The sequence below is a fragment of the Hibiscus syriacus genome, unplaced genomic scaffold (genome assembly GCF_006381635.1).
Source record: "Hibiscus syriacus cultivar Baekdansim isolate YM2019G1 unplaced genomic scaffold, ASM638163v2 tig00110186_pilon, whole genome shotgun sequence".
NCBI lineage: Eukaryota > Viridiplantae > Streptophyta > Magnoliopsida > Malvales > Malvaceae > Hibiscus > Hibiscus syriacus.
The window spans coordinates 676,507-693,619 of NW_024062617.1; the positions used below are offsets into that span (position 1 = coordinate 676,507).

The window sequence follows — 17,113 nt, forward strand, 5'->3', positions numbered from 1 at the left end:
AAAGTATATTATCAAATTTAACATTGGGTAGTTCATACCCGAAAACATTCATGGTAAAATATCACATTTTTTCATGATAAATACATTTTAATTTCATACTATGACATCTCAATGTCAATTTATAAAAAAGTATAAATCATGCCGATATAAACAAGGTCGACTTATCGCAGTCTTCCTTATGATGTATAAAACATCCATGTATAATTTCATGCATGTATTGCACTCACCTTGACACTTTATGTCTTTCAAAATATTTGTGCCTCACTATTGTCCACAATATACCTTTTTATACTTGACTTGCTTCAATTGCAAATCAACATGATCTGTATAAATCACAAATTCATAATAATTCATATGTTAGTATTTTACTAACATAAATACATTCCACCATATCTCCATACTATATTTGAATTCATCATCTATCAAAATATTAACTCTTAATAATTCCTTATAACATTGGAACACTTTTTCCATTTACTCAAAATGGTCCTTCACCCTTTTATCACTTGATTTTAATACCAAAATTCCAATATTAAAATTATTTCCATTCAATTGCTTTTACAAAAGCTAATACATTACGTATCCCAACTATGCAATGTTGTACTTAAATCACCAATCATTTCAATCTTCCCAAAATAATCAATTTCACATTTAACACTTTCAATTCTCAAACAACAATTCCCAGCATAGTACATCATTATACAACTCTTACACAACAACCCATTAATTTCCAGAATTCAGACAACTCGCACTACCCTTAAAGAATCATTATTCTGTATGATATAGATACTGGAATTCAATTCCTTTTCTTCCGTTAAAAACTAGACTCGAATATGAATATATCTATAAAGAACTCCTTATAATCATTTTGTACAATTTATGGTGAATTTTCAAAGTTCACCAACAGAATCTGTTTTGTACAGAATTCTGCTGTCCGACTTTTCTGCCTTTCCTCAGTTAAAAATTCATATATATTTGTATACAACTTGAAATTGATCCCCGTTTATTTTAAACAAAACTAATCCATATATGAACAAAATATATAAAAATAACCTCCAAATTATTTTTATATATTTTCTGGTGAATTTTCGAACCTATTGTAATCTCAAAATCTAAACTGTTTTCTTTAACCTCATCCTTATGTTCTTCATCAATTCATACAACCTCACAATCATCAATAATCATCAATTTCAACAACCATAGTATACACCCAAATTTCCAGATTTGGGGAACCAAATTTCTCTGATCCAAAATATTACAATAATTCCAACCATTTTATAACATCCTTCAAATTTTCGTAAATTTGATTCGATCAGAATTTACCGATTCCTTACCGGCTTTAACTCTTTCTTTACTAAATTCCAAATCCAACAATATGATTTCCATAAAACTCTAATCTCAAGAGTAAACCATATATTTATGGAATAAAAATCTTTTTAGGAAATTTATCACTTAATTCCCTAAACTTTTCCCAAGTTTTATACTTTGACCATTAAACTTTTAAAATTTTCATTTTGGTCATTGTCTAAATTTTTGGGTATTACAAACTCAACCAATTTTGCTAGCCTGTAAGCAGCAGCCAGAGTTATTGGATTATGAGTTTTCACTCTGTGCTTAAGTTCTTCTTTTAACCCACTCAAAAAACTAGAAACAAAATATGCTTCCTCTAAGAATGGGTTGTACTACAACATATAAGATCTCAACTCCTCAAACTTCTCATGATAGTCTTCTACAGAGTTATTTTGAATCAACTTGTTAAACTCCTCCACAATATCATTACAATTTTGATCACCAAATCTATGACATATATTTGCTGCAAACTCATGCCAGTTCACCTTATGCTTCTGGGTTATATAACCATCAAACCAAGTCTCAGCCTTTCCAATTAAGTACATTGTAGCTAATTCTACTTTCTGGTATTCTGGTACTTTAAAGATGGAAAAGTATTTCTGACATTTCCTTACCCAGCCTCTTGGGTTCGTTCCATCAAACATATGAATTTATCTTTGGCCTGAAAACATAATTGACTGACCCTCTCCACCAATAGATGACTCCCCTAAGTCCACTGTATTTCCTTCTATTTTCAACTTTTGCACATCCATAATATCATTAAGTGGACTTTCACAATTTTGAGGAAAAAACCAGTCTAGATGAATATTCCAGGCTCATCTTTCTTGAAGGTATATTTCTCATGCTCATTAAACTGTATTAAACATGGTTGCTTACCTCCTTGTTTTGTTTGATCTACAGCTGCTTGCAATCGATCTTTATCAGACAAAGGTGACTCCTTTTCCTCAGCTGCCTGGCTCACCATCTGCAAAATTCTCTGCAAATATCCTCTATTCTCAATCACTCCAGTTTCCAGTGTTTGTATCCTTGCTTCCAGCTCGCTCTTCTGACCAGCCCACCAAGATGGTAAGGACTCTTCATTCCCAGCTTCCACTGATTGTTCTGGTGTCTCTGTGGTTCCAATCTTCTACATTTTCCTTGTCTTCCCCAGCGTGAAAAATTCTTGGGATCACTTAATCTAGCTCTGATTACCAATTGTCAGGTTTTCACCTAAAAATGGCGAGAAATGATTGAAGAAACAGAGAGAAAGGTAGGTTTACAGAAAAGTTCTCAGTATTTTCATTCATAAATTTCATTGTTCTGGTACATTTCATATATATATTATCAGCTTGTTCAATTATTTATTGACAGCTGTATATTCTTTTTAACAGCATAATTGGCGTGTCCTTCTCAGCATCCAGCTATGGTCCTCCTCTTCTGATTCTAATTACCTTCCAGCCCATTCACCCTCTGCAACCCAACTGTCGTGCCCATCTATTGCTTAACCCATATATCATCCTCCTCGTCTGCCCCAATAACAGGTAACTCTCGAATTCCCAATTCACTTCTGAATTTCCCATTTGTCTTATCTATAATCCCTAATTTCTCGTCCATGGTCATAACACTTTTACTTCAAAAGGACAACAAGAAATGATCAACCATACGATATTGAAAGTAAATGATAGAGGCATAATGAAGAGGAGTCAGAAATGGAGGATTTGATCACTTTAGGTGGATAAGACCTTAACATCAGTGACATCCTCGATGCTCCCGGTGAAGTAATTGGGAAGTTCAAGCATGGGACCTTGTACAATGCCCTGTTGTAGAAGAATAACACGGTCAAGTTGCTTTCGTAAAATGTTATTAGCTTCTGCACCGTGAGCCCTCTGATATTTCATGGTGGTTGTGTTATGATATTCATCAATAGAAGAAGAAGAGAGAAAACACCGGTCAAAAGCTTTGTGGAGTCAAACTGATTCGTTACAAATAGATAATGTTAGTGATTAATTTGTTACAAATCAATAACATTAGTGATTAATTTGTTATTTTTAAAACTTCAGTGGAGAAATGAAAATTTAATCAAATATTAGTGACCATTTTTGTAGTTTACTCTTTTATTTATATTATGTACGTGTTTATATATATATTGACCCACTAAGTCAATGGCCCTTAGCTTTGGGGCGGTTTAAGAAAAGATCATAGAAGAGAAATCTTTAGCTGCTTTGCTACAGAGAGAGGGAACTGACAAGAAATCGAGAGAGATCGGAGATGGGGCTCGAAGAAAACCTGAATCGTTGAATATCAATGAAGAAGAAAACAAGAATCCTAACGCGAAAGAAGAGAAGAAGATGAGGGCTTGAGGAAGGGAGATCGCCGGAGAGAAGATGATGCGACGTCGTTGAAGAAAGATGTCGCGAACAAACTCACCCTCTCGAGCATTCATGGACCTTCTGGTTCGATAACCACATGCCAATCGAAGCAAACAACTTGGGGTAGTTGTATGCGCCCTATTTACACTTTCTCACCATCGAACAATTCTGGAGGTTATTTTCTCTTCTTTTTTTCCCTCTTCCCCACTTTTTTGGTTTTGATTTGTGGGTTGTGAATTTGATGGTATGTTGGGTTTTTCTTTCTTTCTTTGATTACATGTTGGATTATTACAATTTTTGTTAGGGACCTAGGTTTACTTATGCGATTGATCATTCAACAATCTTGGAGCTGTTATAATCGTGTGATTATACACACCACAATATGATATGATGGTGATGATGACTGTAAATGGGATTTGGTTTTAACTGTTATTGTACAATAATGTGTACTACAAGAATCTTGGAGCTGCCTGCTACAGAGTGCTGCTTCCTAGCCTCTTGTTTCATCTTAATCGGATCTTGTTAAACTGTTCTTTAAATTTGTTATAATCAGCCTTGCCGAAAACGCTTTTATCGGTTATATGGTAATTTATGTAATCATCCTAAAATCGCTTTTCCGGCTGTCTCTATATGCTGCCATTGATTACTAATTCATATGTCACTTCTTTTGATTGTTAACGAAACTTATGGATTTAACTTCCAAACTTTTCTGTTTACAGCCTTTACAATAACGTACATCCGAGCAAGTTGCCTGTGCGAGCAGACTTTCATTGTTTCAACATAAGATCGAGCCTAAGTGGGAAGACCTGTCTGTGCTAATGGAGGCAAATGGACCGTGACTTTCAGAAGGGGAAATCAGATACGCCTTGGTTGTACACGGTATTGTTTCAGATGATATATTGTGTACTTGTTCATGAAAATTTGATGCTTAAGTGAAAAATGTGGCTTGATATCTTATATATTTTTTCTGTACTAGTTATTGGCTTGATAGGGGAACAGTTGAGTATGGTGATAGATCTGTGGAGCAGTTGTCAGCGTGAGAGGCAAGCAGGAAAGAATAGCGCTTTGGACCAAGAATGCTGTCAATGAAAACTGCACAGGAGTCAGTTGCTTTGTTCGAAAAATGATTAGTGCAATTCCAAAACCGTTGAAACCTATTTTGTTGGTTTTTGTTGTTGATGCAGATAACATCGGGAAACAGTGGAAAGAGTTGCTTGATTACAACGAAAGAGAGGCAAGCAGAAAGAATAGCGCTTTGGACCAAGAATGCTGTCAATGAAACTGCACAGGTGAGTCAGTTGCTTTGTTACGAAAAATGATTAGTGCAATTCCAAAACCGTTGAAACCTATTTTTGTTGGTTTTTGTTGTTGATGCAGATAACATCGGGAAACAGTGGAAAGAGTTGCTTGATTACAACGAAACTATTGGGTTTATATTTCAGGCTTGTTTTAGTTTGTACAGATCTTTCTGTTTATGTATCAAGTTGTGGGCTTTATAAACAAACACGTTCTATTCTCTCTTTCAGGAAGATGCGAAGAAGCTAGACAGAGATGCCAAGAATCGCTACACTGTATGAGTTTTATAGAGTTCTTCTCTAGTAGTAGACGTCGTGCATGATGCAAGATTGCTTTCAGGACTTTCTGTAAGCACCAGTGGCTTACTTGGTTGCCTCCTTTCAATTCTTAGTTGTTTGACCTATGGCTGTTGCTTCAGGGATTGTTAGCTATATAAGCGAATATTAGTACTGTCGTAAATTTCGGTTCGCTGACCATTTATGAAATGCTTTTCAATGGCTATTTCATTTTGTTACAAGTTCTTGCTTTGACTGTATCACAGGGCTTTCTTTTTCACATGACCTCGAACTGTATCAATACGGATTGATTTACCCATGCACACCTGATGATATTTACTCTTACATTCATGTACTAATAAACATGCTAAAGGAAAATATATGAATGTGCCATAACACAATTGCTTTATTCATTCCCTTTAGTTTCATTATCACAATCAACAAGATGCTGCTGATAGCATAAGAAAATATACCCCAAACATTCAACACCATTGGTACTTCCTTATAACTATACATTTCATCATCAAGAACGATAATGGTGGCCGCTGTATTTATCGACAATCCCAAAAGTGAAATGCAGTTGGCAAATAGAGCAGACAATTCAGACACCACACCAACCCCAAACCGGCAAAAGATCAGACCTGCCAACAAACAGCAGTCCGAACCAACGAGTCTTAAATTAGGAAGCTCACAGTCACAACAGTTCATATGAACCCGAAAGTAACAAAATTGAAATGTTAGTGACTATCATTATGCCAGCAGAAAATACCATGTCATCAAGTTCAATTTCGCTCATTTATATCGTCGAATCTTTTATATATTAAAAAAGTTGTTATTTTATTTATTCAAAAATTACTTTTTAAAGTAATACTTAAAAAAAATTAAATTGAACAATTTAAAATATTTATTGATTGAGTTTTATTTCATTAACATTATCGCTGAAACATTATACAGGAGAATATGAGATGAACAAATTGTTGGAAAAAAATTACTCCCCGGTCGAACCATAGCAAGTGTGTGGGGAAAGAGTGGACCTTTTTTTCATCTACGTACTCCATGTTCATGCCCCTTTGCATGAAGAGAGAGAATCAAGCTCTAGTTTTACTAGTTTAAAACTGTCCCAAAACAAGAAATCATCAACATCCTCCGGTGCTGACTCAAATTTGTTGTGTTTCCTTTCCCTTCTAGACTTTTGCGTCTTCATCGTTTTTCTCTGTGAATTTGCATTTTTTTCCGATTTTGTTAATATGGAAGATGATCCTTTGTTACCGTATCTAAGTCTCAGAAACCGAGTGCCGCCACCAAAATTCCATTTTCCTTCTCTAGCAAATCATTATCCTCGTCACTTCACACGCCGATATAACGTTCGTTTTCGTCGGAAAACATTCCGAACCTCCAAGAATATCTATTATTTCAGAACCAATCAATTCACCTATAGCATCTGCATGGGGAAAACCAGTCTCCACAGGTGCAAAACAGCGCCGGCAATGGCTGTTTTAATGGGTGCCATTACCAACCCTTCGATCCCCAAGCCTAAATTCGAGTCCTAATTGATCGTAAGTCAAGCATTTATCCTCTTAGTATTGTACTTTTCATTGGGTGTCGTTATCTATTGATTTAATCATCATGATTTCGTTGGTCCTAAGACTCACCCTGTTGTTGATGCATTGTATTTCTGCATCTTCACAATGAGCATGATCGGTTTCGGTGACACTACCCCTAATAACACGGCTATGAAATCGTTCTCAATCTTGTTCGTGTTGATCGGTTTCGGATTCGTAGATATTTTGGTTAGTGGGATGGTTGGCTATGTGCTTGATTTGCAGGAGGTATATCTGTTGAAAACTGTTCAACATGATGGTAATAAAGGATTTAGCATCATGTTATAATTGATGTTAAAAGGGGAGAATGAGGATAGGTTGAAGGTTGATTAGCATTTGGTGTTGTGATTCTTTGTATTGGTATTGGCCTTGGTGTTATGCATTATGTCGAGAGGCTGGATGGTTGGATGCTTTTTACCTCTCCGTCATGTCGGTTACAACCGTCGGGTACTGCGATAGGGTGTTTAAGATGTTGCCTGGTTGGATCTCGCTTCCATTTGGTTGCTCGTTTCGACTGTGGCCGTTGCTCGAGTATTCTGTATTGGCTGAGGCTAGAGTTGCTAAAAGGCAAAGGAGGATGGCCGAGAGGATAGTCAGGACATGAGTATCTCGCAGTTCCTTGCTGCTGATATCGACAACAACGGTTTCATAAGGTATGTCGTCGTTATGAATCTTGGTTAATGCTCTAATTGTGCATCTCCATCTTGTTAAGTTTCAAGTATTCGTAAGAGATTCATGTATGGATTCGGAAACTTGCCATAGTTTACCCCATTTCCCCAACTACTTGCTGTCTTTTTAGTTCATTAGCTGACATTTTTGGTTTATTGGAACAGATATGGAAACTTAGCAAGTGTGAGGATGATACTGTTCCGTCATCTACTCTCCGTCGTACAATCTTCTCGATCGAATTTCGATAACCATCTTCGCTTTCTATTTAACCCTTTTCATGACATGTCAGAATCAGCACAATAATGTCCGGAATGGTACCTTTGGGCCTAGAACAGATTACAGACTGTATTTCTCTTATATGAAGGCCATTGGGATACTCATACACCGATACGGTTTCAACATCTGCTCTCCGCAGTACGATCTTCTCGATCGAATTTCGATAACCAGCTTCACTTGTTATTACCCTTTTATGTCATGTTTAGAAACCAGTACGATAATGTCCTGAACGGTATCTTTCTGAGACCTAAAACAGATTACATAACTGTGTTTTTTTTCTTACATATCAGAACCTTTGATACATTATGGCACTTTGATTCAACGGTTTATTGAGGTGTTGCAGTTGTAAGATTCTAATCTGTTTCGGAGTATCTTTCTCGATGCTCACAGATACGAAGCCCGATCTATTTCGCATCATACGTACTTATGATTTGCATAATGCAACAATGGTTAACTTCCTAACTCACTCAAATTCCATTTTCATGTTCATTGTTAATTCGTTATCGAGTATAACATCGATTTACATATGTAGCAAATCCGAGTTCCTCATACAAGCTCAAGGAATTAGGGAAGGTATCAGACTAAAAGGAAAGGAAGAAAAAACACGAGACCTAAAGAATAAACCCAAACAAACCATGGATTCAAACAACATAAATCCATAATAAAAATCCTTTTCAGGAAAGGAAAACAAAGTAAAAAATGGTACACAATAGAAAAACAGAGGGAGAAAAAGTCATCATAGGCAGATTGATTGATTTTAAGAAATCCAGGAACATAGTAATCTGAACCATGAGACTTTATTTAAGGGTTGTTTGATAAATAAAATGAAGCAATGATTCAATGGTGTAAATCACAAAAAACAATATCTGTTTATCTCATCAAAGCCGCCTGCATTTTATCAGTTCAGAGCTGTGCAAGACGGTGGATATCGATCGGATAAGCATCGGACAGCGACTGAGCACTGTATGATCTCCTTCCTATGCAGCCTCAGTTGGATGAAAGCATCCCAAAACAAGTACTCATTCCTATTCCTACATGGCCTTTGTAAAGGCAAGCAAGTGATTTGCCCATTGTTCCTCCCAACACCACAACACCCTGCCTTTGTCACCCTAAACCCTGAAACATAACATAGTAACACTCAACCATGTCGGATCGATAAGGTCGATAAACGCCGGTTAACATTTTTTTCTCGGATTAGTAGTGTTCTTACCGAAAGCTGAAGGATTGCTTGTGATGTCTTGGAAAATTCCATAAACATCAATGTAAATGAACTTTGCATCAGAATCATTGTTGTTGAATTGATCAACAAGAGCTTTGAGTTTACTGTTGAAGATCCTATTGGCGGCATTAATTCTCTCCACACAAGTTCGACCGTCTCGGCTATTTTGAGCCAATTCGTTAGGACTGCACCCTATTTGACCTAATCCGATCAACACGAACTTCCTCGCACCATAGTTATACAGTGCCTGAAATCAACATCAATGGAGGTTTCAAGTTCAGCTCCGAAACAGACAATACCTTATCACACGAACGCGGTTCGTATACGTAATGATGAACGTAGAATACGAACCTGAAGCTGCTGAGTATACTGTTGGATAAGAACATCAGCATATTGCTCAGGGCTAAATCGCCTGCTGGTGGAGTAAAAAAGAGGCATGAAATAGTTGTTAAGGTAATCATTGCTGCCGAGTCCAATTGAATAAATACATTTGCTCAAGTAACTTGATGCGTTTGCTTCTCCCCCAAACAAGTTCACCACTTGTGCAACTGTCTGCCTGTAATTTCTAACTTGTCCACTGAAACTGATCCGAGCTCCAAGTTGTTGTCCGGTTTCTTCTCGGATTCCTGCAGCCGCCGACGCGTAGTTAACCCCGCCGAGTATTTGTCTGCCTCTAGCATTCGAGTAAGGAGAATGTAGCTTTCGAACCCCAAAGTTCAGCTGTGGATAGGAACATATATACAATCATACGTTAAAATTGAATTCGATATTCAAATATGAGTACAAGACTATAATCCGAACCCATTTTAGAGAGAAACCCAAGTTTCTTTTCGTCGAACACAAGGAAGAAGATAATACATACACATACACATATGGAAATTTAGAAGCTTACTAATGACATCGACTGTGGTTTTGCCATTGGAGAACCTCCCGGTTGGACCATTAGGGAAATCGATTCCATAGGGCATGTAATTAGCTTTAGCAAGCGATGATAATCGATTGTTATTCCCATTATCAACCAATGAATCCCCGAAGATGAAGAAACAAGGAACTTGGGGTTCTCCATTGATTACCCCAAAGCTTAAACTCAGAGCTAAAGCTAACCCAAAACCAAACAGCGCACACATTGTTGCTGCCAAAGGAAAGCTCAAAGAAGAGAGAGAGGAAGAAAGGTTGAGATTTTGATGGAAACAATGGCGTCTTGTGAGGGATATATAGAGATGGAGAAGGAGAAGAGTACGCAGTGGAGATATCGAAAAGATAAAGGCATGCAAGTGATTGCTTTTACAGTTGAAGAAACTAGGTTTAATTCATTCATTTCACGCGGAGTGGGAGTCTCTCTCGTCTTGTCTGTCCACAGTCAGCTTGAATGCAATATACTACTATTATATTAGTGTACTTATATATACACTATTAAAAATCATAATTTAATGATATTTGAGATTTTCATTTTTTAAGAAAAAAATAATGTGATTCTTAAATTAAACTGACTGTTACAATAATAATATAATGTGAAAATTTACTATACTAATATAACAATCCTCGTAAATTAAATAACCCATAGTTTGGATTAATATACGGATATCATATTCTCATATTAAAATACAAATTTAAGTGTTCTTTAACTTATTTTGTACTGCATGATATCGAAATATATACAAAAGTCAAAGGGTAGCCTTTATAATCTAGGAAAAAGAACATTGAAAAAGAACATTGCGAAGTCAAATCTCAAAAAGGCTATCAACTTGGTGAAGAAAGAGAAATGGGAACTCAAATCACATGCCATTACAGTGACCAGATATAGGCATACTGTGGTCCTATTCCAGTATTCCTATGTGTGTATATAAATCACTGTTGGCATTTCATACATAGCATCTAATTTAGGGTTCATTTTGACTATCTTGTCAATGTGCATGCCTTCACTATGGTCATTGAATCTTGATGTATGTATGTAGTGATTAATGGTTATGGTTGGTGGGTAGGCAAAATTTAATGGCGGAAAGAGTGGCATACCTGAAGTAACATGAGTGTTTGTGGACTTTAACTGGCTTGTCGTTGACCTTCACCGACGTCGGGGTCTTACTAGTTCCAAAATGCAACGATACAAAACTTTAACCATCAGTTCATGGAAACATGAATTGATGATAAATTGGGTAGCATTTATTCAATGTCTTATGTTGTGTGTTGATCCCTTAATTAAATTCCCCCCCCCCCGTTCCCATCCCCACCAAAATTTGGAAATATTATGAGCGGGAAAAATAAGTAGGGAAATTAAGCTGTTGGGTAATTGTTTTGGAATTTATACTATTTGATGTATTATACAAGAATTTTGTTATTTTTATACGACGAGTTCTATAAAATATATTAAAAATTAAAATTCATCGTGTGAGTTAGATACAAATGAAACTCGTCATGTCCACATAACGAATTTCAAATACACTATAACAAATAATTTAGAACCTATATTTATTTTTCATCACCTGTATATTCCATTATCCAAAAATCTTTTTCCTACTTGAATTATTTCACTAAATATTTCTTACCACTCATGTCATTTCTATAACCCATATATCATCCAATGTCATATAACTCATATAACCCCCTTCATTAGCAGCACAAACCAATCGACTTCGGTGGTTAAAGGATTTGTTATTATTCCTTAAAGTCTCAAGTTTAAATACTTTATATGCTAGGGGTATTAGCGTTCATTGTCAAATAATTAAAGAGTGTTTAAACAAATACTATCTTATATTCACCATATATATATATAAAAGAACCCTTCAATAACTCATGCTTGTGCTCGTACAAAATAAGTGTTTTCGATATGTACCTTACAAGTTTATTCTTTTATGACAAAATTTGTATTCTTTTTTAAAATATTTTTTGACCAAATTTTATTTTTTTTTCTTTTATTTTAGTTCGTTCTATATGCATTGTCGCTACATAGACAGAAGGTGCATCCTGCAAAACACGTTTTTTCTAAAACATATCTTTATTTTATGTGACAAAAAAGAATATAAGTTCGGGAAATAATCAATATAGATATGGAAAATATTTTTTTAATAAGTAATGTTTAGGTAAAAGAAGGCAACCAATGCAAAAGCTAATAAGGTTTAAATTTAAATAATTGAATAAAAACTAAAAAGGCTTAAAACTAAATAATTTTGCTTTTTATTTAGGGTAAACTACATAAATAGTCACTAATATTTGAGTAAATTTTTGTTTTTTAACTGAAGTTTTAAAAATAACAAATTAATCACTAATATTTTTTATTTGTTATCGATTTGTAACAAATCGGCTATTCAATGCTAGCAATCGTTAACTAGATGACGGAAAGCTGATGAGACACCTTAAATCAGTAACCTAACACCATTTTATCACACGTTTGACTCCACAACTTTTGACTGGTGTCCTTTTCACTTTTTCTTCAATTGATGAACACCATAACACAACCATCATGAAATGTTGCAGAGCTCACTGTGCAAAAGCTGATGGCCGAAAACCACCCTAACTGATAGAGCATCAACAGCCTAAATGTGCAGGTATTAAATCCCCCCAGTTAGGATGGATTACTTGTCAATGTCGTAATCAACTCTCTGTCATTCTTGTTCCTTCATCCTCCAACCAAATTTCCCATATTTTTTATATTTTATTTGTTTCCTCTCCTTCACGAAAGTTAAACTCTCCGTATTTTCTCTTCTTCTATTCCATAGTTTGTCTTAAACACTAAAAGGGCTTGTGATTATGAACTCAGTGCCAAATAGCAATGTGATAAGAACTGGTCAGTGCTCGTATGGTAGATGAAGGTACACGTTCTTTTCCGTTTTGATTTGAATTTTTGGAGACGAAATAAAGCATGAAATGGTTTTTTTTTTCTTCTAATGGTTCAAACATTAAGAGAACGCCATTGTTTCTACTATATTAAAACAATGGTGGTTGTTCTCTCTTTCTCTCTCTCATTTTTTTTAAGTATGCTTCTTAGTTTTAAGTATTCATAGAGTATATATTCCATTCTATGTTGATTGTTTTTTGTTTCTTTGAATTATTGGCGAAAATGGAAGTTGTTTCATCATTCATGAAAGTTCAAAGTATTGAAATCATTAGACAAAATGAACTCTTTCCACACCTCCTCCATCTTCATTTGCTACCAGATTTTTACTCTTTTATTTACATTTTTATTTTATTTTATGTGATCTTAGATGGCTTTGAATGTTCTACTCTTTGTAGTTTGTTCATTACCAGAACAATCAGACACTTATTTGTTATAAAAATCCTCAACATTTAAGTATTTTTTTTCTTTACCAGCGAGCCTTTTTGGTGGATATGAGTATGGAATATAATGTAGATTATCACATTATATTAAGCAAGAATTACCTCATCAGTGCAGAAATCATTTGATGGAAATGGTTAAAATTTTATTCTTCAACATTGGCATATAAGGTCAACCAAGGCAGTAATCTGTCACATGACAATTGTTCTATCTTCTTCCACCATTTTTTGATTCTGCAGAATGCATTGTCAATCCGCAATCTCTTTAATTTTCTCAACATACAAATAAACTCTTTTGAGTTACAGCTTCTGTCCATAGTTGCCTGAGAATCTTAGGTTCGACAACACACCACAAAACCAAAAGTTCAAACATATATGTACCTTCTTGTCTTCTACTACATCCAACATGTCCCTAACAAAAGAATTCCCCCCCCCCCGAAAAAAGACCCAACTTTTATTTTCTTTCAGTATTCTTTAACAAGCTGCAGACTTTCTTTGTAAAAATTACTAGTGAGTCGGAATTTTGATGAAAAATGAAAAGCGCACTAGGTTTTGTATTGTCAGGAACAACATTCTTGTTCGTTTTCATTATTTTCATCTTCTTTTTGTCAGGTTTTCACCTGAAAATGGCGAGAAATGATTGAAGAAACAGAGAGAAAGGTAGATTTACAGAAAAAGTTCTCAGTATTTTCATTCATAAATTTCATTGTTATGGTACATTTCATATATATTAATCAGCTTGTTCAATTATTTATTGACAGATGTATATTCTTTCTAACAGCATAACTGATGTGTCCTTCTCAGCATCCAGCTATGGTCATCCTCTTCTGATTCTAATTACCTTCCAGCCCATTCACCATCTACAGCCCAACTGTCGTGCCCATCTGTTGCTTAACCCATGTATCAGCCTCCTCGTCTGCCCCAATAACAAGTAACTCTCGAATTCCCAATTCACTTATCAATTTCCCATTTTTCTTATCTGTAATCCCTAATTTCTCGTCCAAGGTCATGACAATACCCCATTCTGCAGTCGATGCTTGTCCCCAAGGATCGAAATCAAGGAATTACGACTTCAGCACATTGAAATCCTCCCAGGTAGCATTCTCCGGTCTAAAGTTCACCCACTGAATTAACAATTGTGTGACTGACGTCTTGTTTCTTCTCACTATGCGTTTGTCTAATACCAGGAGAGGATAGACACGAAGTTGACCCTCAGCATTAACCTCTAGTGGATCTCTAGAGGTAACTACCTTCTCTCCAATTTTCCTTTTCAAAAGGCTAATATGGAAGACATAGTGTATTCTCGAATTTTCAAGCAGTTGCAATTTATAAGCCACTAATCCAATTTTCTCTATAACCTTGTAGGGTCCATAATACCTGGCTGAGAGCTTCAGATTCTTCCTCAATGCCACCGATGACTGCTTATATTGTTGAAGTTTAAGGTAAACTTCATCCCCCACTTGTAACACTCTGTCACTACGTTTTTTGTCTGTATAATGCTTCATACGCTGTTGTGCTTTGTCAAGCTGCTCATATAGTATTGTATTCATGGTATCTCTCTCTTGTAAAAGTTTTTGTATATCTGCTACTCTTGAGTCTGTTGACCAAGTCATAGTGGGAGGAGTATACCCATAGAGATCTGTAAATGGAGTTGTTCCCAGAGCAGTGTGGAAGCTGGTATTATACCACCATTCGGCTTGGGACAGCCATTTACTCCAACTTATAGGTTTCATAAAACATATTCCCCTCAATTACTGCTCCAAGCATTGGTTTAATCTTTCTGTTTGACCATCAGTTTCTGGATGGTAGGCTGTAGTGAAAATAGTACTAGTTCCTAGTAGCTTAAGTAATTATTTCCATAAAAGACTTGTAAAAATCTTATCCCTGTCAGATAAAGCTATTTTTGGTTGTCCATGTAATTTATACACTTGGTCCAAATAAACTTTAGCTACCCCAGTTACAGTAAATGGGTGTACCAGGGGTATAAAATGTACATACTTAGTAAATTTGTCAATGATAACCAATATGCAATTATACCTGTTAGAGGTTGAAAGTCCTTCAATAAAGTCCATAGTGACAAATTCCCAAGCTTGTTGTGGAATAGAAAGTGTTTAAAGTAACTCTGGCTTCAAAATATGTTTATCCTTAATCCTTTGACAAATATCACACTGCTGAACATAGTCCTTAATCATCCTCTTCATTCATTTCCAGTAAAAATAAGACTTCACTATATGATAGGTGGCTTGGATTCCTAAATGACCACCTTGGGGTGAGTCATGTAGAGTTTCTATAATCTGTCTTCTTAAGGAACCTGTCTGTCCAATATAAACCTACCCCTGTTCCTCAAAACCCCTTTTGAATAAGTCCATTCTGTTGTATCTTGAACAAAGACAGCTAGCTGAGTAATCATTTCTATAGCCACTAAATCATTCTGATAACTCTGCTCAACTTCTTGGACCCAAGTTGGAATAATAACAATAGTTGTTAATTGACGCAATTCCCCTTCATTCTTATCTCTTCTAGATAAGGCATCTGCTGCCAAATTATGTCTGCATTTCCTATACTGAATAACATAATTCAATCCTAACAACTTTGTGAGCCCTTTCTTTTGTATAGAAGTAGTTAACTTATGTTCTAACAAATGCTTTAAAGCCTCATGATCTGTTTTTATAATGAAGGACCCCTCTTCTAAGTAATGCATCCACTTAGAAATGGCCATTAGTATGACCAAGTACTCCTTCTCATAGATGGACAGATCCATTTGTTTAGGTCCTAAGTCCTTGCTAAGATAGGTCACTGGTATTCCTTCTTGAGACAAAATTGCTCCAATTCCCTTAGAGCTTGCATATGTTTCCAAACAGAAACCTTTAGTAAAATTAGACAGTGCTAAAACAAGTGCCTGACACATTGCAGCCTTAAGTATTTCAAAGGCAACTTTGCTTTCTTCTGTCCACTGAAACTGATCCTTTTTAAGCATAGTGGTCAAAGGTTTAGCAATTTCACCATACCCTTTGATGAATCTCTTATAATAACCTGTCAAGCCCAAGAATCCTCTTAAAGATTTTAAATTTTTTGGCAATTTTCATTGCTGCATTGCTTGAATCTTTGCTGGATCAGTAGCTACTCCTTGACTAGATATAATGTAGCCCAAATACTCCACCTCATTTTGACCAAAGAAACACTTGGTTCTTTTTGCAAACAACTGGCTCTGCTTTAAAACCTCCAAAACAGTTCTGAGATGCCTGGTATGACTTTCTAAATCAATATTGTAAACAAGTATATCATCAAAAAAAATAGTACAAACTTTCTTAAATAGGCCTCAAATATTTTGTTCATTAAGGCCTGAAAGGTGGCTGAGGCATTTGTCAACCTAAAAGGCATAACTTTAAACTCAAAGTGGCCATGATGAGTCCTAAAGGCTGTCTTAGGAATGTCTTCAGGAGTGATTCTAATCTGCCAGTACCCTAACCTCAAATCCAGTTTAAAAAAAATAAGCTGCCCCACTCAACTCATCCAATAAATCCTCCACCACAGGAATAGGGAACTTATTTTTTATAGTTAAGGCATTCAACTGCCTGTAATCTATACACATCCTCCAACTTCCATATTTCTTCTTAACTAACAGACAAGGTGAGGCAAAGGGGCTTTTACTTGTCTGAATTATAGAAGAATACAACATTTCTTTGACTTGTTTTTCAATCTCTGACTTCTGATGGTAGGGCATTCTATAGGGTCTGATATTTACTGCCTCAACACCCTCTTTTAATATGATTGAATGGTCATGTTCCCTTTGGGGTGGCATTCCTCTTG

The 17,113-nt window shown here is 35.8% G+C and overlaps 1 protein-coding gene and 3 pseudogenes across 1 annotated transcript; 2 read left to right on the plus strand and 2 right to left on the minus strand.

Annotated features, from left to right (window-relative positions):
* Window positions 1-3,597: 3,597 nt before the first annotated feature.
* LOC120217233 lies at window positions 3,598-5,511 on the plus strand (annotated as a pseudogene).
* A 1,203-nt stretch (window positions 5,512-6,714) lies between these two features.
* Window positions 6,715-7,842, plus strand: LOC120217295 (annotated as a pseudogene).
* An 876-nt stretch (window positions 7,843-8,718) lies between these two features.
* Window positions 8,719-10,179, minus strand: LOC120217235 (annotated as a pseudogene).
* Window positions 10,180-14,367: 4,188 nt separating this feature from the next.
* On the minus strand, window positions 14,368-16,280 carry LOC120217297. The gene is made up of 2 exons (XM_039214464.1): window positions 15,638-16,280; window positions 14,368-14,942 (listed from the first exon to the last, which is right to left on the minus strand). Exons 1-2 carry the CDS (start codon window positions 16,278-16,280, stop codon window positions 14,368-14,370), a joined length of 1,218 nt encoding a protein of 405 aa, XP_039070395.1.
* Between the last annotated feature and the right edge of the window lie 833 nt (window positions 16,281-17,113).

Excerpts from the sequence above, each read along its gene's own strand:
- LOC120217297 (XM_039214464.1), bottom strand. The coding sequence starts at position 16,280 with ATGCTTAAAAAGGATCAGTTTCAGTGGACAGAAGAAAGCAAAGTTGCC. Across the intron at positions 14,943-15,637 it reads AGGGGTTTTGAGGAACAGGG|ATCTCTATGGGTATACTCCT; the intron begins GTAGGTTTATAT and ends CTCCATTTACAG.